Source organism: Schistocerca americana, chromosome 3, assembly GCF_021461395.2.
Source record: "Schistocerca americana isolate TAMUIC-IGC-003095 chromosome 3, iqSchAmer2.1, whole genome shotgun sequence".
Lineage (NCBI taxonomy): Eukaryota > Metazoa > Arthropoda > Insecta > Orthoptera > Acrididae > Schistocerca > Schistocerca americana.
In genome coordinates, this window is record NC_060121.1 from 539547723 (window position 1) to 539575145 (window position 27423).

The window sequence follows — 27423 nt, forward strand, 5'->3', positions numbered from 1 at the left end:
GGTTAGTCCATCGGAGTCGGCTGGTTACTGCATGTGTGAGGATTGCTTCCTCCCCACAACCAAATCTTCTTAATCAAATCTTGCTGACAAATGTTTTCGTCTCGTTGTTATATGTTGCTATGGCAACCCTCAACTTTTTCTCATCTCAATCTTCTTCCAAAGATTCCTCCATTTTGTGTTGTGCTCACTTTGGTCACCCTGCTCTGGCGGTTTTGATGTGACGATTTACTTTAGCAGTTAATCGATTAATTACGCAACAGCCATTATAAACTTCAAGTGGACAAAGCAGCTATACACACTGAGGTTCTCTCAATCCTTTGACACATGAATATTGACGTTTGGTAAGTTCCCGTACATCGTCTTAATGTCAGAAACTATTATGTACATTTTCAATAAATACAGTTTAGACATTATCTCAAATTTGACAAAACAACTGTCCTGACCTTACAAAAGTAAGAAAATGAATGAATAAGTAATTGTCTCTTCTCTTCTTTCAACAACATTCAAATGTTCACACAATAATGTTCGACGTCGCATGGAGTACGGCACGTTTATTCCTTGAGCTGGGCGTGTTACTTCTTAGGCGGGCTCAGTGACTACCTGCACACGCTGATCATCCGTCCGATACACGTCCGTTCTGCACACACACAATTGTGGTGCAATAGACACAGTTCTATTTTACCACACTCATCTCTAAAATAACGCGTGTTTGAGACAGTGGAAATACGAGGGTCTCTAGAATTTACCCTGAAATTCTCAAGGCACTCCAATACGATGATCATCCTGAATCAGTCTGTCAACATTTTGCTTGTGAAACTCGGTGGCTGTTGTCACAGGACGTCCAACTCTTTGTTTGTCATGCAGGTCAGATATTCCTACCTCAGTATCTTAAAATGTACTTGGCCAGTGATGCACAGTACTCACATCAACACAATCACCATAAACTGCTTTCATTCTCTGATGAATCTCCTTCAAGGTGACACCTTCTGCTGTTAAGAATTCAATGACTGCACGTTGCTTAAATTGCATTGGCTGACCGTCTATGCAGGGCTCCATACTTTACACTGTAACAACACAACTGTTCAATGCTAAGGGCTCCCGCCAACTGGAGCTGTAGAGAAGAGGCTACGGAACAAGTCAGCCAACTGTTGAAGAGTTGCAAAGGTGGGTGCATTTACTTTTTGGTCAACCCTCGTAACAGTTATTATGGTTTCTTTTAGGTCAATTCACATATGGTGTGCAGGAAGAATGACTACTTAAGCTTATATTGCATGCCATGATTAGCCTAATTTTGTCTAGGCATTGTTTTTGGGAGAAGTGTGTAGTAGTTGTAATATATTTCTAGCTTCCTCATTTAAAGCTGATTCAAGAAACTTTTTAGTAGGCTTCATGGTATAATTTGTGTCTATTGTGTGGACGGTAATGGTAATGTAGTTCGTGCAGTTAATGAAAGGTATGTGAGACAAATGGTGGTGTAGTGGTTGGAGCACTGGTTTCACTTTGAGAAGGAATGATATTCTAATTTCGGTCCTCTCATCTTGGTTTAGGGTTGTTGTGGTTTCCCTGAATTTCTTAGTGTTAAAGTGAATGCTGGGATGGTTCCTATGAAGAAATTTTAACCCTCACCTTTGTCCAATATGACTCTGAACATCATCAGTAAAGACCTTGTTGATGGTGGAAATTTAAACCTAATGTTTCTTCTTCTCCTTTTGCACTGAAAAAATCCATTATTTTTGCCTTAAGTATACTCTCTGTAAAATGAGACTGCCATATTAATTGAGGAGGCTACAACTCTTGGCATTTCTTTCAGTGCAAGGTGCTCCTGCATGCTGTGAAATTGAGGCAAAATGTTCGCTATGTCTAAGGGCCTGTTAATAAGGAATCAGTCACAGAGGTTGCATTTGTTCACCGCTAAAGTGCCTTTTATTAATCTGTTACATATTTCATGTTAAGCAGTATGATAAGACAACTGTATAGAGTGTAAGTCCCCCCCATGAACCAGGACCTTGCCGTTGGTGGGGAGGCTTGCGTGCCTCAGCGATACAGATGGCCGTACCATAGGTGCAACCACAATGGAGGGGTATCTGTTGAGAGGCCAGACAAACGTGTGGTTCGTGAAGAGGGGCAGCAGCCTTTTCAGTAGTTGCAGGGGCAGCAGTCGGGATGATTGACTGATCTGGCCTTGTAACACTAACCAAAACGGTCTTGCTGTGCTGGTACTGTGAACGGCTGAAAGCAAGGGGAAACTACAGCCGTAATTTTTCCCGAGGGCATGCAGCTTTACTGTATGGTTAAATGATGATGGCGTCCTCCTGGGTAAAATATTCCGGGGGTAAAACAGGCCCCCAGTCAGATCTCCGGGCGGTGACTACTCAAGAGGATGTCGTTATCAGGAGAAAGAAAACTGGCATTATACAGATCGGAGCATGGAGTGTCAGATCCCTTAATCGGGCAGGTAGGTTAGAAAATTTAAAAAGGGAAATGGATAGGTTAAAGTTAGATTTAGTGGGAATTAGTGAAGTTTGGTGGCAGGAGGAACAAGACTTTTGGTCAGGTGAATACAGGGTTATAAATACAAAATCGAATAGGGGTAATGCAGGAGTAGGTTTAATAATGAATAAAAAAATAGGAGTACGGGTAAGCTACTACAAACAGCATAGTCAACACATTATTGTGGCCAAGGTAGACACAAAGCTCACGCCTACTACAGTAGTACAAGTTTATATGCTAACTAGCTCTGCAGATGATGAAGAAATTGATGAAATGTATGATGAGATAAAATAAATTATTCAGGTTGTGAAGGGAGATGAAAATTTAATAGTCATGGGTGATTGGAATTCGAGAGTAGGAAAAGATAGAGAAGGAAACATAGTAGGTGAATATGGATTGGGGGTAAGAAATGAATGAGGAAGCTGTCTGGTAGAATTTTGCACAGAGCATACCTTAATCGTAACTAACACTTGGTTCAAGAATCATAAAAGAAGGTTGTATACATGGAAGAATCCTGGAGATACTAAAAGGTATCAGATAGATTATATAATGGTAAGACAGAGATTTAGGAACCAGGTTTTAAATTGTAAGACATTTCCTGTGGCAGATGTGGACTCTGACCACAATATATTGGTTATGAACTGTAGATTAAAACTGAAGAAACTTCAAAAAGGTGGGAATTTAAGGAGTTGGGACCTGGATAAACTGACTAAGCATAAGGGAACAATTGACAAGAATGGGGGAAAGAAATACAGTAGAAGAAGATTGGGTAGTTCTGAGGGATGAAGTAGTGAAGGCAGCAGAGGATCAAGTAGGTAAAAAGACGAGGGCTAGTAGAAATCCTTGGGTAACAGAAGAAATATTGAATTTAATTGATGAAAGGAGAAAATATAAAAATTCAGTAAATGAAGTGAGCAAAAAGGAATACAAACGTCTCAAAAATGAGATTGATAGGAAGTGTAAAATGGCTAAGCAGGGATGGCTAGAGAACAAATGTAAGGATGTAGATGCTTATCTCACTAGGGGTAAGATAGATACTGCCTACAGGAAAATTAAAGAGACATTTGGAAAAAAGAGAACCACTTGTATGAATATCAAGAGCTCAGACGGACAAGCAGAAAGGTGGAAGGAGTATATAGAGGGGCTATACAAGGCGATGTACTTGAGGGCAATATTATGGAAATGGAAGAGAATGTAGATGAAGATGAAATGGGAGATACTATACTGCGTGAAGAGTTTGACAGAGCACTGAAAGACCTGAGCCGAAACAAGGCTCCGGGAGTAGACAACATTCCATTAGAACTACTGACAGCCTTGGGAGAGCCAGTCCTGACAAAACTCTACCATCTGGTGAGCGAGATATATGAGACAGGCGAAATACCCTCAGACTTCAAAAAGAATATAATAATTCCAATCCCAAAGAAAACAGGTGTCGACAGATGTGAAAATTACCGAACTATCAGTTTAATAAGTCACAGCTGCAAAATACTAACACGAATTCTTTACAGACGAATGGAAAAACTGGTAGAAGCCGACCTTGAGGAAGATGAGTTTGGATTCTGTAGAAATATTGGAACACGTGAAGCAGTACTGACCTTACGACTTATCTTAGAAGAAAGATTAAAGAAAGGCAAACCTGTGTTTTTGGCATTTGTAGAATTAGAGAAAGCTTTTGACAATGTTGACTGGAGTACTCTCTTACATATTCTAAAGGTGGCAGTGATAAAATACAGGGAGCAAAAGGCTATTTACAATTTGTACAGAAACCAGTTGCAGTTATAAGAGTGGAGGGGCATGAAAGGGAAGCAGTGGTTGGGAAGAGAGGGAGACAGGGTTGTAGCCTCTCCCCGATGTTATTCAATCTGTATATTGAGCAAGCAGTAAAGGAAACAAAAGAAAAATTCGGAGTAGGTATTAAAATCCATGGAGGAGAAATAAAAACTTTGAGATTCGCCGATGACATTGTAATTCTGTCAAAGACAGCAAAGGACTAGGAAGAGCAGTTGAATGGAATGGACAGTGTCTTGAAAGGAGGATATTAGATGATCATCATCAAAAGCAAGAAGAGGATAATGGAATGTAGTCGAATTAAGTCGGGTAATGCTGAGGGAATTAGATTAGGAAATGAGACTCTCAAAGTAGTAAGGGAGTTTTGCAATTTGAGGAGCAAAATAACTGATGATGGTTGAAGTAGAGAAGATATAGAATGTAGACTGGCAATGGCAAGGAAACTGTTCCTGAAGGAGAGGAATTTGTTAACATCGAGTATAGATTTAAGTGTCAGGAAGTCTTTTCTGAAAGTATTTGTATGGAGTGTAGCCATGTATGGAAGTGAAACATGGACAATAAATAGTTTGGACAAGAACAGATTAGAAGCTTTCGAAACGTGGTGCTACAGAAGAATGCTGAAGATTAGATGGGTAGATCACATAACTAATGAGGAGGTATTGAATGGAATTGGGGAGAAAAGGAGTTTGTGGCACAACTTGACAAGAAGAAGGGACCGGTTGGTAGGACATGTTCTGAGGCATCAAGGGATTACAAATTTAGCATTGGAGGGCAGCGTGGAGGGTACAAATCATAGAGGGAGACCAAGAGATGAATACACTAAGCAGATTCAGAAGGATGTAGGTTGCAGTAAGTACTGGGAGATGAAGAAACTTGCACAGGATAGGGTAGCGTGGAGAGCTGCATCAAACCAGTCTCAGGACTGAAGACCACAACAACAACAACAACAACAACAACAACAAGAGAGTGTATGTACAATAACCACAAACATTATTTATGCATTATGAACACTGTCACACAGACAAAACAATGTAAAGATGACCACAAAAGATTTAAATATATTACATGAAAAAATCATGGAAGATAATGTTTAAAGTTTTTAATTTTCTGGGTTCGGTTGATTTGGGGGAGGAGACCAAACTGCGAGGTCATTGGTCTCATCGGATTAGGGAAGTATGGGGAAGGAAGTTGGCCGTGCCCTTTCAAAGGAACCATCCCGGCATTTGCCTGAAGCGATTTAGGGAAATCACAGAAAACCTAAATCAGGATGACCGGACGCGGGATTGAACCATCGTCGTTCTGCATGTGAGTCTGGTGTGCTAACCACTACACCACCTTGCTCGATTTAATTTTCTGTTGAAACTGTTAAAATTATTCAATATTTATTCTATGAATTGTAATGAATAATTTTTGACAGTTGCTATTATTTTTTGATTTTTGTCATGTCCACCATTCAAAATGTTATAAAACTACACTTATTAACAATTGGTTGGTGCTTGTGGGAACTTTTGTTGCCAAAGGTTTTCCATACGATTACCAACACCACTTTGTCCCTCACCATCCAAAAAGTACTGTACAATGTTAAGTAATATTTCCTGATTTATATTTTTGTTACATTAATGCTATTTCGCTGTGTAAAAATTTATTCATCAAATAAATATGTTAATCACTTTTAGTATGAAGTTAAAAAAATGCTGGTATGTTCTTGTTTACGTATAATTATTTTCAGTTTTGTTTTCAGGTGCCATAAAAACACTTATGGTTTTTGAAGGATGTCCTTTACCGCACCTTGGATGTACAGTCTTGCTGCGCGGTGCTTCAGAACAAGAACTTGCCAAACTTAAGAGAGTGACTAGTTTCATGACTTATGTGCGTTACAACTGGTGTTTGGAAAGAGCTTTCTTGATGGATGAATTTGCTTGTCCACCACCACTACCAAAAGATACATTTATGGAGGAGAACAGTTATTCTGGAGCTGCACCCATTAAGTCGGTGCGAGAAGAAATTTTGAGTTCTACGTGTGCATACCCTAAAGAAAATGGGAAGCAAAATAAACAAAATTCTGTCTCCTCTGCTCAACAACAGTACTATTCCAATGAAAACATGAAAGAAATTTGTGAGATCCTCCATCAAGAAACTGTGCTTACTAAATGTGTTTGTGAAACTATAGAAAATATTTCTGTAGAAATGGGGGAACCCTACAAAAAAACAGAGAATGAAAATGTGCAGGATTTTAGTGTTAAGAAAGAGTTACTGGACACAAAAAATATCTCCACGTGCACATGTTCTCATCCTTCAAGTAAAGAAAAATCACCTTCAGATGACAGGAAGATGAATGTGGAATCTATCAGTGATTTTAGTGATCCACTACATTCATACCTCAACCTTGAAGATGATGTTTTTAGTACTGACAGTCAGAATGGACCCTCTCTCTCAGTTTCAGAGCTTCCACTGTGTAACCGGTTTAGGAAAGCTCTAGATGATACAATTCTGTCAGGTTCACCATATATAAAGGTAAGATTAGGAGAGTATTTATATTTGGCTTTCAGATATAAACTGAATTCAATTTAACAATTTTTTTCAGATATAAACTGAATTCAATTTAACAAATTGATTGGCGACAGATCAAATTATAAAAGCAGGATTTTGTTGGCCTACATTGTTTCCTCCAACAAAACATGCATTTTGCTTTGCCAGACAGGCAGATTCTTGATACATTAATTCAGAACAGTTGTGTTTGTAGTCAGTTATCAGGATTCTTCAGTTGAAATGTCTGAGCTTTAAAGACCACTTCCTAACATTGTGTCTCTGAATGCAGGAGACATCTTCAGAGTAAATGGCAAGTGCATCAAGGGCTTAAGGGACACCCAAATTTATAGAGCTGTATAGAGGGCACCACAGTTTGTCAAGTAATATCAAATCTGTGATTATCTCTTGCCGGCGTCATTGTTCTTGATTAAAAATGATTGACAGTAAATGATGCTGTCAGACAGAGATAATCATGCATTTGAAACCACACAGTGAATGGTGATTTCGTGATCCCTTCAAACCTATTATGGATTTGCTGTTTTACCTCTGAAGCTGTCTCCTGCAGTCGGAGATGAAAGATCAGGAAATAGTTTCATATATGTACCACATACAATTGGGCTGTAAGTTTCAACTGAAGTAAACGTGGGCATGAAATCCTACATTGTCTGAGTTACTTTGATTCTTATTATAAAGTGTTCTTAACTAATGTGTGTTCTCGGTGTCCTTACAATTTAAAAAAAAAAAATTTTTTTAATTGTCAGAATGCTATATACACGATAAAATGCTGTCTATATGCAGTGTATCATGATGATATAACTACTCAGACCTTTCAAATACCATCACTATTACACCACCTCTGACTCACCACTTTGCTACCAGATATTGTCACCTCCATGGATCAATAATCCATTTTAAATTTGAATAGTGTTTCGAAATTGGAATTATATGTTGGCAATGACACTAAACAATGGATAAAACTTTTTACCTGTGGTTTTATTCACATCAAGGCTTCCGAAATTCTTGAGACCAGTGCTAGGCTTCTTCACAGTGTACACTCCCAAAACTGTAGTTGGAGTTAAGTTAAATTTAAAGGTGCTTTCTTCATTTGAAAACAAAAAAAATAATGTATGGAAGAACAAAGGGGTGCATATCATTATGCCTACATACAGTGTAATGAGGGAACACCAGTCTCCTGTGCCACTTCGCTACCAAATCATATGTTTAAAAACAATTGACAAGGTATGCTAGTGTTTAATCAACTAATCTAGGTTATTCTCTGTTTTGAATTGCCCTATTTTGACACATCCAGACTTACTGAGAGAATAAGTATACACTTCTCTACCTCTCTATGTGATATAAACAAGAGAATGGCCATCTTTTTATTCATCTGCATTTTTTCTCATTCTTAAAAATGTAGATTTCTCTATTATAATAGCATTCATAATAGCTATTACCATGTTTCTATATAGTTTCTGATGAGATTATCAGCATAGTTCAGGAAACAATTTACATGCAAAGTTCATTCGAGGTACATGAAAAAAGTATTTTACTCTAATAATCCCAGATGTAACAAAAGTCAAAATAATGGGGCCTTATATTGTTGCAATGTAAATCTCAAATTTGTCCATGTTTGTCTCATTATGTCTGTATCTCATGACATCTGTGCTTCAACCTTATAGGACTTAAATTTTAGGAAGTCTTTTCTGTAAGTATTTTTAGAAGAGAATAGAAGCTTTTGAATTTTGTTGCTACAGAAGAATACTGAAGATTAGCTAGGTACATCAAATGAGTAAAGAAGAGAGACTGAATCATATTGGGGAAAAAAGAGCTTTATGGCACAACTAGAGAGAGATCGGTGGAACACACACTGAGGCATCAAATATTACCTACAGCATTATTTACATTAAGTACAGTCTTTGCTGTTTGTGTAGGACTTTATGATTTTTCTCCTTCATCTACATCTAGATCTATATATGTACTCTAATATAACTATGAAAACAATCAGTTTTTGACAAAATAATTTAATTGGATAGATAAAGAAATCCACTGACCACGCAGTAGCAGAACACACTCATAAAAGAGGGTTGAATTAGCCAAGCTTTCAGAGCAAGTGGCCCCTTCTTCAGGCAGAAGGGTTGAAGGGGAAGGAAGAGGGGTGAAGGAAAAGGACTGGAGAGGTCTAGGAAATGGGGTAGATTTCAGGAAAGTCACCCAGAACTTCGAGTCAGAGGAGACTTACCACATGGGATGAAAAGAAAAGACTGATTGTTGGGAACTGCATTGGGCGAGATTTGAAAACCTGAGAGCTTAAAGATGGAAGACAGGGTAATATGCAAGACAAAGATTACTGCTTAAACATCATGTATGAATTAATAAGAATGAAAAGCTAAATGCATTGTATGTAACAGAGATGGGAAGGGACAGGGAAAAATAGATGGCTGAGACAAGGAAAGATGTAGAAAACTAAAACGTAGTGAAGGAAAGAACAGTTACTGTTAAGAAATGATGAGACAGGTGAAATTAATGTAAATTAATCCAATGTGGTGGCGAGAACCAAGGACATGTTGTAGCGCTAGTTGCCACCTGCAGAGTTATGAGAAAATGGTGTCTGGGGTGGAAGCCAGATGGTGCCTGTGGTGAAACAGGCACCGAGGTCATGACTGTCATATTGTAGAGCATGCTCTGCAACATGCTATTGCATGTTGCCAGTTTACACCCTCTGCCTATGGCCATTCATCCTAATTAATAATTTGGTGGTAGTCATGCCAATGTAAAAAGCCAAACAGTGTTTCCGTAACAGCTGGTATATGATGTGTCGTTTCCCAGGTAACTCTCCCTTTGATAGTATATGTTTTACCATTTACAGGGCTGGTATAGGTGGTGGTAGGAGGATGCGTAGCGCAAGTCTTGCAGCGGAGCCATGGAATAGGGAGATGGGTGCGGAAGGAGCATACAATCTGATAAGAATATTGTGAAGGTTGGGAGGGTGATGAAAAGCTATTCCAAGTGTGGTGGGCAAGATTTTAGACAGAATGGCTCTTGTTTCAGGGCATGATTTTAGGAATAATAAGGGCCTTGTGTTTATGGGACAGGCCTGTAGTTACTTCTACTTATGTTGATGATTCTCCATGCTCTGGCCTGCATGCAAATAAATCCTCTAGCCAACCACAGATTTTTTTTCTGTTACCTAATATAAAGGTACTGCAGTTAATTAATTTTGATGTGGTACTGAACCAAATATTTTTCATAAGTCAAGAAGTACTGCATCTACCTGTCTGCCTTGATCTGTGGCTTTTAGGATGTCATGAGAGAAAAGTGCAAGTTGGGTCTCACTTGACTGACATTTTTTAAATCCATATCATTCTTCTTAAATGCAAAAAGAAATTACCCACTTTTATTTTTGTCAATGTGTGTATCTAAATTAAGCCCTTTTTGATGAACTGATGATGAAAATCTTACCTCTAGGTACATTATAATAGTGGGTGTAACTCCAGTGCCCTGTGACCCAAAGTTTGAGAGACTCCTTGGGGCTGAGCCAGATGATTACAACTGTTGTGTTGTTGTTGTGGTGTTCAGTCCACAGAGTGGTTTGATGCAGTTCTCCATGCTGCTCTATCCTGTGCAAGCTTCTTCATCTCCAAATACCTACTGCAACTGACATCCTTCTGAATCTGCTTAGTGTATTCATATCTTGGTCTCCACAAATTTTACCCTCCACACTGCCCTCCAATACTAAATTGTTTGTCTCTTGATGCCTTACAACATGTCCTACCACCCGATCTCTTCCCCTAGTGAAGTTGTGCTACAAATTTCTCTTCTTCCCAATTCTATTCAGTACCTCCTCATTAGTTATGTGATCTATCCATCTGATCTTCAGCATTCTTCTGTAGCACCACATTTCGAAAGCTTCTATCCTCTTCTGGTCTAAACTTCTTATCACCCATGTTTCACTTCCATACATGGCTACACTCCATACAAATACTTTCAGAAGAGACTTCCTGACACTTAAATCTATACTTGATGTTAGCAAACTTCATCGCCATTGCCAGTCTACATTTTATATCCTCTCTACTTCGACCATCATCAGTTATTTTGCTCCCCAAATAGCAAAACTCCTTTACTACTTTAAGTGTCTCATTTCCTAATCTAATTCCTTCAGCATCACCTGGCTTAATTCGACTACATTCCATATCCTCGTTTTGCTTTTGTTGATGTTCGTCTTATATCCTCCTTTCAAGACACTGTCCATTCCCTTCAACTGCTCTTCCAAGTCCTTTGCTGTCTTTGACAGAATTACAATGTCATCGGCGAACCTCAAAGTTATTATTTCTTCTCGATGGATTTTAATACCTACTCTGAATTTTTCTTTTGTTTCCTTTACTGCTTACTCAATATACAGATTGAATAACATCGGGGATAGGCTACAGCACTGTCTCACTCCCTTCCCAACCACTGCTTCCCTTTCATGCCCCTCCACTCTTATAACTGCCATCTGGTTTCTGTACAAATTGTAAATAGCCTTTCGCTCCCTGTATTTTACCCCTGCCACCTTCAGAATTTGAAAGAGAGTATTCCTGTCAACATTGTCAAAAGCTTTCTCTAAGTCTACAAATGCTAGAAATGTAGGTTTGCCTTTCCTTAACCTTTCTTCTAAGATAAGGCGTAAGGTCAGTATTGCCTCACATGTTCCAACATTTCTATGGAATCCAAACTGATCTTCCCCGAGGTCGACTTCTACCAGTTTTTCCATTTGTCTGTAAAGAATTTGTGTTAGTATTTTGCAGCTATGACTTATTAAACTGATAGTTCGGTAATTTTCACATCTGTCAACACCAGCTTTCTTTGGGATTGGAATTATTATATTCTTCTCGAAGTCTGAGGGTATTTCGCCTGTCTCGTACATCTCACTCACCAGATGGTAGATCTTTGTCAGGACTGGCTCTCACAAGTCCGTCAGTAGTTCTAATGGAATGTTGTCTACTCCCGGGGCCTTGTTTCGACTCAGGTCTTTCAGTGCTCTGTGAAACTCTTCACGCAGTATATCATCTCCCATTTCATCTTCATCTACATTCTCTTCCATTTCCATAATATTGCCCTCAAGTACATCGCCTTGTATAGCCCCTCTATATACTCCTTCCACCTTCTGCGTTCCCTTCTTTGTTTAGAACTGGGTTTTAATCTGAGCTCTTGATGTTCAGACAAGTGCTTCTCTTTTCTCCAAAGGTCTCTTTAATTTTCCTGTAGGCAGTATCTATCTTATCCCTAGTGAGATAAGCCTCTACATCCTTACATTTGTCCTCTAGCCATCCCTGCTTAGCAGTTTTGCACTTTCTGTCGATCTCATTTTTAAGACGTTTGTATTCCTTTTTGCATGCTCCATTTACTGCATTTTTATATTTTCTCCTTTCATCAATTAAATTTCTTCTGTTACCCAAGGATTTCTACTAGCCCTCGTCTTTTTACCTACTTGATCCTGTGCTGCCTTCACTATTTCATCTCTCAAAGCTACCATTTCTTCACCAGCCGTATTTCTTTCTCCGGTTCTTGTCAATCGTTTCCTAATGCTCTCTCTGACACACTCTACAGCCTCTGGTACTTTCAGTTTGCCCAGGTCCCATCTTCTTAAATTCCTGCCTTTTTGCAGTTTTTTCAGTTTTGATCTACAGTTCATAACAATAGATTGTGGACAGAGTCCACATCTGCTCCTGGAAATGTCTCACAATTTAAAATGTGGTTCCAAAATCTGAAACCTTCCAGTGCCTTCAGGCCTCTTCCACGTATACAACCTTCTTTCATGATTCTTAAACCAAGTGTTAGCTATGATTAAGTTATGCGCTGTGTAAAATTCCACCAGGCAGCTTCCTCTTTCATTCCTTACCCCCATTCCATATTCACCTACTACTCTTCCTTTTCCTACTATCGAATTCCAGTCTCCCAAGACTATTAAATTTTTGTCTCCCTTCACTATCTGAATATTTTTTTTTATCTCATCATACATTTCTTCAATCTCTTCGTTATCTGCGAAGCTAGTTGGCATATATACTTGTACTACTGTGGCCGGCGTGGGCTTTGTGTCTATCTTGGCTACGATGATGCGTTCACTATGCTGTTCGTAGTAGCTTACCCGTGTTCCTATTTTTTTTTATTCATTATTAAACCTGCCCCTGCATTACCCCTATTTGCTTTTGTATTTATAACTCTGTATTCACCTGACCAGAAGACTGTTCCTCCTGCCACCAAACTTCACTAATTCCTACTATATTTAACTTTAACCTATCCATTTCCCTTTTTAAATTTTCTAACCTTCCTGCCGGATTAAGGGATCTGACATTCCATGCTCGGATCCGTATAATGCCAGTTTTGTTTTTCCCGATAACAACGTCCTCCTGAGTAGTTCCCACCCGGAGATCTGAATGAGGGACTATTTTACCTCCATAATATTTTACCCAAGAGGACGCCATCATCATTTAACCATACAATAAAGTTGCATGCCCTCAGGAAAAATTACGGCTGTAGTTTCCCCTTGCTTTCAGCCGTTTGCAGTACCAGCACAGCAAGGCTGTTTTGGTTAATGTTACAAGGCCAGATCAGTCAATCATCCAGATTATTGCCCCTGCAACTACTAAAAAGGCTGCTGTCCCTCTTCAGGAACAACACGTTTGTCTGGCCTCTCAACAGATACCCCTCTGTTGTGGTTGCAGCTATGGTACGGCTGTCTGTATCGCTAAGGCACGAAAGCCTCCTCACCAAGGACAAGGTCCATGGTTCATGTGGGGGTGGGTTTACAACTATCAGCATGAAAATACAATAGGGTGTCACACATGTGACATAGCAAGGTGGATTCCTCCAGGCTGTTATGTTTTTTCTACTCCCAGAAATAACAAAACTTTTTTCCTAATTTTTATCTTAATGCTAGTACATTAATCTATTCATAAGCATCACTTACATGAAAATCTCAAGATCTTATTTAGATGTAATTTCACTCGAATTTATTGTTTGGGTTATCATTTTGATTGTTCTGCTTACATTGATGTAATTAGTTTTTGTTAGGGCACTTGTAATTTCAAAATATATTTAATGATGTTAGTACTACAGTTCGCAACATGCAAAAACCTGTGAGCTAATTAGTATATTTGTGAAAGGTGACCCTTGTGAAAGGTTACCCTCACCAACAGAAAGTCTGGCAATCCTATTGGCTTGTGAAGCACTAGTAATCATCTGAAATTAATTACTGTACAAAATAAGCAACATCAAAGTTCCAAACAATTACCATTTTCCATGTCAGATTTTGTCTTAACTATTGTTAGATTCTCAACTTTGACTACATACTTTTGTTACTTTAATTTTTCTATGCAAAGTGATGTACAGCATTGACTAAATACAGGTAACTCACTATTTATTAATTTCATGTAATTTACCTTTATTTGAAATATGGCACTCATAGTTGTAAACATGGGATCCACATTGCAGGAGAATAATAATGTCCATAAATTTTTCTAAATTTGTAATGAGTAATATTTTTTACAAGCCAAAATCACATTAGTTCTGGTAGTTCACAAAATAACAGTTTATTCTTACACCTCTTTTTAAGCAGTCGGATGTCGCCCAAAATTGACTGTGTGGGGTTTGGAAATCTCATGAATAGGACCTGTATTGGGTTTGCTCCCACTGTTGGTGAATACCATGTACATGAAAACATATCTTCCAACATCTGTGAAACTCAATATCATTAATGTTTCGTAACTTTTGTGTGGTTTCTGTGCATCAGATGAATGAACAACTTAACTAAACTGTGCTGTAATTAACAAGAAGGTGTGCGATGTTATTGTCATCGAAGCAAGCTATTGTTGGTCATGGTGGGGCTCGTTATAGACTGACTTGATTGAACTACCACAGTATGTTTTTCTCTGGTGAATTACTGCAGGACAGTGCTATGTGTGAACTGTGACTATTTTGTGTAAATGTGAACTGTTTTTGTGCCTAAAATCAAATATTGAACTTTGCCAATGAACTGCTGCTATGTAGATGTGCGCACTGATAATTTTTTGTCGTAGGTAAACCAGTCATTGTCACTAATAACTGAACTTTAAAAGGTCTAAATTTATGTGTTAGTGCAAATTAAATTATGGTGTCATGTATTTTCTTGAGATAACACCATCCTACACTCATTAAACTTTCAGCTTTGAGATGGCCAGAAGTTTCTGCTACTGAGAAGAGACTACAAAAATCAAGTCAGTAAGGTAACACGTGATGTGAAGTGAGTTTTTCAAGCCATTGCCTAAAATTAGGACTGTTTTAGGGACTGAAAAGGGTATCTTGGTTTGTATAAGGCTGGTGTCTACCATATCCCATGCAGTTGTGGGATGTTATACATTGGTCAGATCATAGGAGACCAGTGTATAGAGCATCTGAGTCACAGCAACTTACAACAGCTGTCAGATCTGCTATTACAGAACATTGCCATTGGTAATTAATATTCACTATTGATAATTTGTGACAGGTCATCTTAGGTTGTGTGGTGGTGGTAGTTGTTTACAGTAAGTGTAGTTGTCAAAGACGTCAACCAGCTGCATTCCTGTCAGTAGTTTGAACATTTTTATGCACTGGGAGAAACTCAAGCTTCATGCTGCATTTCTTGAATCTCATTTTTTCTTCAGTATGTATCAAATATATTTCATGATTATGATAATAACAATGTTATTGAGTTGGTGGTGGTGGTGGTGGTGGTGGTGGTGGTGGTGGTGGTGGCGGTCATCGTCGTCATTGTGGTGGTCGTGGCGGTGGTGGCAAAAGTAGTAGTAGTAGTAACAAAAGTAAGCTGGATTAGAAAAGAACTGCACGGAAAATACCTTAATGACTTTCAGACAGGTTGATATTTATTTACAAGCATCAAAAAGCAGTTTGATCCTTCCAAGCTTATATGGGAAAATATGTCAACATATTAAATTGGACTGGAAAGCTTATTGAAGATACTCTTCTGTTTTTAAGTCTAAGATGCTGGCTGAGCCAAGGGAAACAGTTTTTAACCAATGCATCCTGTAGCTGTGACACATGGACATTACATGAGTCCATTCTTAGTAGCTCAAAGAGGAATCGAAAGATCAATGTTGGGATACACAAAGAAAGATAGAAAGCAGTAGCCTTCAGACAGACGACAATGGTTTGTAACAGAAAGCAAAGAGTAAATACCTTGAAATGCCAGTGGGTGGTGGTGTCCCTGTATATGTAACAATCTACTTTGTTTTTACACCTGTTATACAGTAGTCTCTCTTTTTTTACAAGTTTCTTTATACTGACTGTCATCGCTGAATGGAATAACTGTGGATGTTTGTTAGAGAGCATAGTAGACGGTTTGAATCAGAGGCTCAGATGGTTCTGTGACTGCGTGGGCTGCAAATTGACCTTAGGGTGGAGGGGTGTAACATCTGATTAATATATCAGGGACCATTACACACACAAGTTGGCTACATGTGTGTGGGTGCTGTGTGAAGTGCACTGGGTGATATTTTAGGTTAGAAGGTTGTAAACATAAAACACAGGCCAGTGTCATAGTGTGCAGGCTAGACACAGGATGAAGGTAGACCCAGTAAACATTTGTGTTATAGTTTTATATTGTTGCGGCTGTTTTGAGAAAGAGCCAGAGCACCAAGTCTCATAGAAATTGCTGAAGCAGAAATCATTATTGGCACTGAAAGCTGGCTAAAGCTGGAGCTACGTTTAGCCGAGGTTTTTACCACGAACCTAATGCTGTTAAAAAAGGATATATTAAATTCAGTTGGTGATGGCAGGTTTGTTACTGTTAGAAGTAGTTTGTTTATCTTATGATGAAATTGAAGTAAATAGTTGCTGCATGTTAGGGTGGATAGAGCTTATACTCAACAACAAGAATAAATTAATAATTGGTTCAATCAAATTAATGATTGGTTCCTTTTACTGACCCCTTGACTCAGATGGTATAGCTGCCAAAGGTTTCAAGGAAAATTTGAGTCCCGTTTCGAAAACATACTTAACTCACAAAATTTTAATTAGGAGTGACTTCAGTTACCCTAAGTAAGTTCTACAACTACATCTACATGATTACTCTGCAATTCACATTTAAGTGCTTGGCAGAGGGTTCATCGAACCACAATCATGCTGAAACTTCCTGGCAGATTAAAACTGTGTGCCCGACCGAGACTCGAACTCGGGACCTTTGCCTTTCGCGGGCAAGTGCTCTACCAACTGAGCTACCGAAGCACAACTCACGCCCGGTACTCACAGCTTTACTTCCGCCAGTACCTCGTCTCCTACCTTCCAAACTTTACAGAAGCTCTCCTGCGAACCTTGCAGAACTAGCACTCCTGAAAGAAAGGATATTGCGGAGACATGGCTTAGCCACAGCCTAGGGGATGTTTCCAGAATGAGATTTTCACTCTGCAGCGGAGTGTGCGCTGATATGAAACTTCCTGGCAGATTAAAACTGTGTGCCCGACCGAGACTCGAACTCGGGACCTTTGCCTTTCGCGGGCAAGTGCTCTACCAACTGACCTACTGAAGCACGACTCATGCCCGGTACTCACAGCTTTACTTCCACCAGTACCTTGTCTCCTACCTTCCAAACTTTACAGAAGCTCTCCTGCGAACCTTGCAGAACTAGCACTCCTGAAAGAAAGGATATTGCGGAGACATGGCTTAGCCACCATTCCACTCCCAAACAGCGTGTGGGGAAAAACCTTTCTGTTCGATCTCTGATTTCTCTTATTTTATTTTGATGATCATTCCTACCTATGTTGGTTGGGCTCAACAAAATATTTTCGCATTCGGAAGAGAAAGTTGGTGATTGAAATTTCGTAAATAGATCTCGCCGCGACAAAAAAATGTCTTTGCTTTAATGACTTCCATCCCAACTCGTGTATCATATCTGCCACACTCTCTCCCCTATTACATGATAATACAAAACGAGCTGCCGTTTTTTGCACCCTTTCGGTGTCCTCCGTCAATCCCACCTGGTAAGGATCCCACACTGCGCAGCAGTATTCTAACAGAGGACGAACGAGTGTAGTGTAAGCTGTCTCTTTAGTGGACTTGTTGCATCTTGTAAGTGTCCTGCCAATGAAACGCAATCTTTGGCTCGCCTTCCCCACAATATTATCTATGTGGTATTTCCAACTGAAGTTGTTCGTAATTTTAACACCCAGGTACTTAGTTGAATTGACAGCCTTGAGAATTGTACTATTTATCGAGTAATCGAATTCCAACGGATTCCTTTTGGAACTCATGTGGATCACCTCACACTTTTCGTTATTTAGCGTCAACTGCCACCAGCCACACCATACAGCAATTTTTTCTAAATCGCTTTGCAACTGACACTGGTTTCGGATGACCTTACTAGACGGTAAATTACAGCATCATCTGCGAACAACCTAAGAGAACTGCTCAGATTGTCACCCAGGTCATTTATATAGATCAGGAACAGCAGAGGTCCCAGGATGCTTCCCTGGGGAACACCTGATATCACTTCAGTTTTACTTGATGATTTGCTGTCTATTACTACGAACTGCGACCTTCCTGACAGGAAATCACGAATCCAGTCGCACAACTGAGACGATACCCCATAGGCCCGCAGCTTGATTAGAAGTCGCTTGTGAGGAACGCTGTCAAAAGCTTTCCGGAAATCTAGAAATACGGAATCAACTTGAGATCCCCTGTTGATAGCGGCCATTACTTCGTGCGAATAAAGAACTAGCTGCGTTGCACAAGAACGATGTTTTCTGAAACCATGCTGATTACGTATTGATGAAAATAAAGTCAGTGGTAGTCCAAAATTGTACTTAATGTATTCTCTGATAATAATTTTGAGCACTTTTAGTTAAGGAGCCCACATAAAGCGTAAATGGTTGCTGTAACGTACTAGGTCTCTTGCCAGCAAACAATCTTGTGCATATAGAGAGCACCATGATGGATACAGGTAACCACAAGGTTATTGTAGCTAGAATGAATATTGTAACATCCAAATCCAACAAAAATAAAAACGAAATATATCTCTTTAAAGATAGCAGATAAAAATTCGCTTGATGGCTTCTTAAGAACTAAATCTGAATTCCTTCCAGTTTAGTTATGTAAGTGTGGATCAGATGCAGCTTAAAATAAAAGAAATAGTATTAATGGCAGTTGTGAGATTCATACCAAGTAAATTAATAAGAGACAGAACAGATCCCCCATGATACACAAAACGGGTCATGACACTGTTGCAGAAACAACGAAAAAAACAGGCCAGATCTAAAAGAACTCAAAAATGCCAAGATTGGCAATGTTTCCTGAAGCTTGAAATTTAGTGCAGACTTCAGTGTGAGATGCTTTTAATAGCTTCCAAAGTGGAACTCCATCTCAAAATCTGGTAGAAAATTCAGAGAGATTCTGGTTGTATGTAAATTACACAAGTGGCAGCACATACTTAGTACCTTCACTGTGCAATAGCAAAGGTAATGTTACCAATGACAGGCCAGTAAAGTGGAGTTATAAACACAATTTTCTGAAACATCTTTACCAAAGAAGATACAGTAGATATTCCAGAATTAAAATCAAGAACAGCTTTCGACATGAGTAGCTTAGAAGTAGATACCCTCAATGTAGCAAAGCAATTTAAGTCACTTAGTAAAGGCAAGTTTTCCTGTGCAAATTGTAAACCAGTTAGATTCCTTTTGGAGTATTCTGCTGATGTAACTCCGTATTCATCAGTCATATACACTAACAGAAGACTTAGCATCCCTTAACTCATATTTCAAAAAATGTAGACTGAAGCCCAGTGCCAGTAAAACTGAGATTTGTGTGTTTCACCTTAACAACAAACAAGCTAACACTGAGCTCAAGGTGCAATTTGAGACAGTATTCTCTACCATAAGCACATCAAGTATCTTGGCACCACACTCGACCACACACTATTCGATAAAGAAAAATCGGTCCCTTGGGACAGCTGACCAGAGCATCTGCAATTCATAGGGCTTTACATTACTGTTTACCTCTGGTAACCTAAACGCTAACTTATTTGCCTGCTGTCTGTTATTTCCTGTCTTGGAGTCCCCTTGCTGGCTCCCAACAGCCTTAAGCCTAACACTGTGTAAGTCGCTATGTTGTCAGTACATGACAATTGACATCAATTTATATTAAGATTTTGGAACATATACCATATCTGAAGATCATATAACTAACTGAAGATCACATAACTAATGAGGAGGTATTGAATAGGATTGAGGAGAAGAGAAGTTTGTGGCACAACTTGACCAGAAGAAGGGATCGGTTGGTAGGACATGTTCTGAGGCATCAAGGGATCACCAATTTAGTATTGGAGGGCAATGTGGAGGGTAAAAATCGTAGAGGGAGACCAAGAGATGAATACACTAAGCAGATTCAGAAGGATGTAGGTTGCAGTAGGTACTGGGAGATGAAGAAGCTTGCACAGGATAGAGTAGCATGGAGAGCTGCATCAAACCAGTCTCAGGACTGAAGACCACAACAACAACAACAACAACAACCATATCTGAAGGACCTTGAGGAAAATGTTCTGTTAATACATAGTGACCACAGATTCAGAAAATGTCATTCTTGTGAAACACAACTGGTCCTTAATTCACACTACTTGATGAGTGCTATCAACAGGGCATCTCAAGTTTATTCCATATTTATGAATTTCTACAAGGCTTTTGACACTGTTTCTCACAAGTGGCTTCTAATCAAACAGTGTACCTGTGGAGTATTGTCTTAGGTGTGCAACTGAATTCATGATTTCCTGTGAGAAAGTACACAGTTCATACTATTTGATGGGAAGTCACCAAGTGAAACAGAAATGATATCTGATGATCCACAGGAAAGTGTTGTAGGGCCCCTGCTGTTTCTAATCTATATAAAAGATTTGGAAAACAATGTGAATAGCTCATTTAGGTTGTTTGCGTATGATACTGTCATTTAGCATCTAGTAACATCATCATAAGAACAATACAAATTACAAAATGAAGGAAACAGGGTGTGTGTGTGTGTGTGTGTGTGTGTGTGTGTGGTGTGAAAAGTGTCAATTAACCCTGATCAATGAAAAGTGCGAGGTCCTCCATGATAACAGAAAAGAATCCGTTAGATTTTCATTACATGATAAATAATACCAATTAAAAGGTTGGTGATTCAACTAGATACTGAGCGATTACAATATCTTAAACTGGAGCCCACACACAGAAAATATTTTGTACTAGGCAAACCATAGACTGCATTTTATTGGCAGAACACTTAGAAGATGCAAAAAATTTACTAAAAATACTGCTCACACCACAATTGCCAGTCCTCTAGTAGTGTATTGCTGTAGGATATGGGATCCTTACCCTATAGAATAAATGGAGACTATCAAAAAAATCCAAAGAAGGGCAACTCATTTTGACATATCACAAAATAGGGGAGAGAGTATCATGGATATGATACGCAAGTTAGGGTGGCAATCATGAAAACAAAGGCTTTTTCGCTGTGGCAAGATCTTCCCATAGAATTTCGATCATCAGCTTTCTCCTCAGAATGCAAAAATATTTTGCTGATGCCCAGCAAGACAGGGAGAAATTACCATTGTAATAAAATAATAGAAATCAGAGCTTTTATGGAAAGATTTAAGTGTTATTTTTTGCACATACTATTCAAGAGTGGAGTGGTCAAAAAATATTCTGAAAGTTGTTCTGTGAACCCTCTGTCGAGCACTGGGATTTGCATTGCAAAGTAAAGATGTAGGTGTAGACTGTATACCAAGGAGGGCCCCTCCCATCACGAACTGTTGACTTACGTACGTATCTGTACAATACATGCTCAACAATTCTTTTAAACTTAAGCCATAATTCCTCTACGAGTCCCCGTTTTGAACTAAAAGTTTCAAGTTCCTCATTGAGATTAGACATTATTGCCCCTTTATGTAGTGTCCAGAAATATAAAATCTTTCTACTCATTTTAATTGCCCTTTTACCTTGATAATCATTTTTGCTACAACTGCTTCATTGTTGCTGGTACCAGTTTCATTGTGGATATCCTTCAACAGTTCAGTTCAATTTGTTGCCGTTAGATCGAATGTATTTCCCTCATGAGCAGTTTTCTGAACCACCTGTGTTGGGTAGTTATCAGAGAAATCATTAGTAATGTTCTGCAGGATGTCTTGTCATGCTCACCACTTATGAAATTGTAGTAACACCAGTTGATATTCAGATGATTTAAGTCTTCTATGGCGATCACAGTGTGATTAGGAATTTACATATTAGTGAACTGAGGTTTTCCCCAAAATAATGATACTGAATTACACTCAAGATGGCCACAGTTTTGTATCTTTTCTGTAGAGAAAAATGCAGTCTGTAATGTAAAAAGGCAGCAGACATTTTTAAATAAAATACGCTTAGTATTGACCTACTTTAAACAACCCTTCCAATGTTGCCTATGTTTCTGCCAATAACCACATTTTGCTGAAATTTAGAGAGAATGTAGATATCTAAACAAAAGATGGTGAGGAAAGGACTATTTCCAGATAGTAAGATAGCTCTTAGGATTATATTAAGAGAGATCCACAAGTAGTGTTGGAGGAACTTCTGATCACACACACACACACACACACACACACACACAACAGAAATAAAAACAATTTTTTGCCTGTTTCCATTTATATTTTGCTTGCGCCATTTTCCGACATTTACGTGTCTGATATACATCATAAATTATTAACCAGTTATTTTCCAACTGTAATGCTTGTAAACAGTAAAAATGTTGTGTAGCTTCACTGTTATATGAGTAATATTGCAGGAAAACTGAGGGAGACGAACATTTATGGCACTTATAAAGTTCATAATTTTGATTTGGTTGTTGTCATAGTGAGAAATGTTCTGTAAATCTCTATATACTTAAAGTTCTGCTTGTCTCTGTTATACTACTGTTAATTTTAAAGTTTTGGAAAGCCTTTAAACATTGATATTCATCTTAATTAATTTGTGTTTAGTTTGCAGTGCCCTACCTTGAGACAGAAGCAGGAAGAAACTGCACTCTTCGTCGATTTTTTCCTGAAGAAATATTTTTCTCAGAGCAGTTTTGTAGCTCAGATAGAAATGCAAATAGGAACTCATTATCAGCAAACTGTTCATTTAACCATGAATATAATAATGCAGTGAAGACAGCCAAGGTAGGAAAAGTCTGATTTTCCCCTTTGTATGTTTATCTTTGTCTGGTACTTCCTCTTCTTAAATTATGAAGACAGATGAACTTGTTTCTGTCTTCTGTAGCTAACTTGGAGTGGTTAATATGTGATTTGTTTGTTTCTTTTTACCTTTGGTTGTAATGTTCAGAACTTTGAATACTGTAAAAATATGTAATCACTAAGTAGTGACAACCTGCATTAAAACACTTAGATGGAGATCACAATTTAAGTTCGTGAATGAGGTTTCCCACTCATATGCGCAAATGTGTTAAGTTACGTGATGATTTGAATGAAATTGTTCTAAATGAAGACTACTTACAGCAAGTGTGATAAAGTTCTTCTTCCTCTTTTGGTCTCTTGAGAAATCTATTATTTGTATTTGTAACAAAAACAACACTACAGAATTTGTAAAAAACCTGCTAATCCCATAAGTAATTATTTCACAGGATTAACATCTAATACTGATTGTTATTAGAATGACAGCAACTAGTTAAATGCTTTGCAAAAACTTTATAAAATATTTAGATTGTGACCAATTGCAAGCATTACTTGCTCATCTTCAAATGGATTGCATTAAGTGTGGCTTCTTCATGTAGAAGGTTCAAGCTCTTTTTTGGAATGCAAGACAGGCTAACCTTGGGATTTCTGTGGCTAATGAAAAAAAATTGTTTTAATAATTCTTGATAGTAAGACCAATGAGTTACATTCTAATTCAAAGAGATTTAAATCTGAGGACCATGCAGACAAGAGCTTTAGTTTTATGTTAAGAGAAGAGTGACTTCTTAAGTTTAGGCTCATAGCCACTCTTAAATGAATCTAGAGATGGTTTGTTTGTAAATCCAAAGCATGTCAAGCATAAAAATATTTGGGAATACCGTAAGGCCAAATAAAAACTGTGATAGCTGTTCTTTTCAAATTGTTATGGATTATTTATATCTACTTCATTAGAATATGTATTAGAAAATCTAACTCCTTGAAGAAGAACCTACAAGGTGACTATATGTGAAGATTATGTATTATTTTCATTTTGGTACAATCAGTACTTACTTTCTGAATGATGACTCCAAATAGTAAATTAATGAGAGCAAATATGTTGAGATGACCATTCATTTGTTTTCTAACCTATTAAAACTGTGAAGAGCAAAATTTGCTGAATGTAGCTGCTCACTGGAACATTTTGCTCTGTTGACTGACTCCTGTTTCTATGATACATTAATTGTTGGTTTTATTTTATTTGCTGTGTAGTAGAAAATACTTATCTTCATTTTTTGGCATACTCTGACACTGCAGTGGCTGTAAAAGAACAGCGAGTATCTACTCCACCTAATTTGCTGCAACTTCCTGACTTCTTCACAGTGTAGCTAATGATTCGATATGCCAAGAGAAATTGTAAGTAATCAGGTCGACATGAAATTTTACTTTCACAATTACGTGTTTATTGCACAAAAACTGATAGAAAACTGACCCTGAAAAACAGTAACAAAACTGAGGTACTTAAAACCGCAACAAAATTGCTTCTTCATGGCTGATTTTCCACAGCTTATGTATCATTCCAATCATTACAGACAGTAAATTTAAAGATTACAATCAAAAACCTGTTGACATTTACAGACTGATCGTATAAAATTTTAAGTATTAAGTCGTTCCTCCCACATTGCACAATAGTTTTACTTGGTTCTTAGATTTTTAGATTAAAATTCACAAAATGTGTTCGCTAACAATGCGTTTTACTAAGTCGCTTATATCATGGGAGTTATTAACTGGAAAGTGTTGCTAACATGTACATAAGTTCTTTACATAAATTCAGATATTCATGAAGATTACTAGGATAATGTCTCTTTATAAATAAGCTCTTAATAATTCCTTGCAGTCATTAACAATTTCAGCAGTGACTGTATCTATAACTAGATTAATCGTAACATTTGTATCATCTGAAAAAAATATAATGTCTGCTTTGACAAATATTTAAATAGATTTTTTCAGTTGTCATTTTATGTGGCTCGTGAAAAATCCTGATGTGATTCAGAATCATGAATCTTGTGTCCAACATCTTTTGAAATAAAGCATATTTGAACACATTTCTTCATATGAAAACACCAGGAAAAATACACAAGAACTTAGAATGGTATGAAGAGGGCAGCAAAGTTGTTACTAGGTTTATTTATTTATTGTTCCTGTGAATCTAGAACTGTAAAGTGTACAAAAGATATTGGGTCAATCTTTAGTTACTGTACATCTTTCTTGAAAATATAATGTAATTGGATACCTAAAAAATCTACTCATCAAGTGGCGGCAGGAGAAAAAATATATGTAGATAAAGTAAATGAGCATGCTTTTGGAGCCAGTGGCTCCTTTTTCTGTCCAAAGGGTTGAAGGGGAATGAAGAAGGATGAAGGAAAAGGACTGGTGAGGTTTATGGAATGGGGAGAATTCGGAAAAGTCACCCATAACACTGGACCAGGGGAGACTTACTGGACATGATAAGAAGGATAATCTTTCTTTCTCATCCTATCTGGCAAGTCTCATCTGGGTGACTTTCCCAAATTCTCCACATTTCCTAAACCTCTCCAGTCCCCTTTCCTTCATCTCTCTTCCTTCCCCTTCAACTCTTCTTCCAGACTAAGGAACCGCTGGATTTGAAAGCTTAAACTTTATATATGTTTTCTTCTGCTGCCACTTGGTGAACAGATTGTTATTTATTAAGTTACATTATATTTTCAAAAATGGTTAATTTTGTTTATGTATACACATGTCGTGAAATTTTTACACACATCAGTTTGCTGGTCAGTTGTAAATAAAATCAGAAACAATGAAACGGAAACTAAAATTAGTAATGTACAATTAACTGTGAATAATGATGATATCTCTAATCTCTTTCTAGTTGTCAATGTTTTTAATGATTATTTCATAGATACTGTCAAAAATGATGTCTCTATGAAACAGGATATACAGCACACGTTTGAGTAGAGTATCAAACAGACCTACTGTACACTACCTGCAGTGAGCACATATGACATTCTGCAGCATATTGATAGCCTTAGAAACAAAATATCAGCAGGGTTAGAGGAAATTTCTACATATCTGTTGAAGAAATGCTAACATGAACTAATGAAACCACTAGTTCATCTAATAAACTGTGTTCCCTGACAAGTTGAAACTAGCTGTAGTTAAACCAATACACAAAAAGTGGGAAATAAAGCATGTACAGAACTACAGACCCATTGCCCTAATCTTAACTTTCAGCAAACTGATAGAGAAAATTATATTTTAAAAAATCCTGAAACATTGCACCAATGCTGACACATTATATGATTTCCAGCATTGTTTCAGAAGAGGTTGAAGCAGCAATACAATTTGTCCATCATGTACCTGAAAAAATAAATGAAAAATCCTAAGTGGCAGGAGTATTCCTGGACCTGTCAAGGGCTTTTGATAGAGTACATCGTGACGGGCTCTTATCAAAAATTGGAAGAGTGATGTCACTGGAAAACTCATGTAACTGTTAGAAACATATTTTAAGGGTAGACAGCAGTGCTTGGTAATTATATACTCTGTCAGAAAAATACTGGAGAGGAAGGGTCAAGTATAAGAAATAAACATTTTGGTGTTCCTCAGGGCTTTATAGGTCCATTCCTATTCATATGCTATGTAAATGATTTCCCATGTTCTCTTGACAATAAGAAATTGATCACTATGTATGCAGATGGTGCATCTGGTGTCTGCTGTGCAGGCAGTGAGCCCAGCATAGTGGAAGAGATACATAACCTTATTGAAAAGGCAAGAGCTCACTTTGAAAGAGACAACCTAAAAGTAAACATAGAAAAAACTAATATTCATTTTGAACCAAGTGTTCCAAACAGTCAAAATACTGTGATTGATGAAAGTGTACCAAAAACATGTGCAGATTGTAAATTCCTGAGTTTATGCATAGATGATCAACTTTCATGGAAGCGGCAAGCTGGTTATGTCTGTAAAAATAAATTACACCCAGTCTGTATGTATTAAGAAAATTATCACCATACCTTAATTCTGAAACCCTAAGGACTGTATATTAAGGATTAGTGTACCCTTTCTTGTCTTATAGAATAATACTGTGCGATGGGACATTCCAAACCAATATGAAAAGGGTTTTCGTACTGCAGAAGTGAGCCTTGAGGATCATAGCAAAAGTAAAACCAGGAATTTCTTGCAAATCCCTATTCATTATACACAATATTCTCACGTTTTATTCCATGTATATACTAGAAACTATAATGCTAGTGAAAGAAGAAACTAAGACCACAAAAAGAAAGATGGATATTTATAACTATGAAACAAGGCATGAAAAGACTTTCATATGGTTAACAGAAGATTGACTTTAACAGCGAAAAGCCCCTATGTCAAAGGATCTGATTTTAGTAACTTGTTACCAAACAAAGTTAAGATATTGAGAGAGGATA

General features: G+C 37.9%; 1 protein-coding gene across 2 annotated transcripts in view; it reads left to right on the top strand.

Moving 5' to 3' along the window:
* The window catches only part of LOC124605327 (1-phosphatidylinositol 3-phosphate 5-kinase), a 364356-nt gene that overhangs the window by 167227 nt on the left and 169706 nt on the right, over nucleotides 1-27423 (top strand). For both annotated transcript variants that reach the window (XM_047136933.1, XM_047136934.1), the window contains exons 13-14: nucleotides 6020-6792; nucleotides 22790-22969. In XM_047136933.1, coding sequence (XP_046992889.1) covers nucleotides 6020-6792; nucleotides 22790-22969 — 953 coding nt within the window. The remainder of the gene's footprint in view (nucleotides 1-6019; nucleotides 6793-22789; nucleotides 22970-27423) is intronic.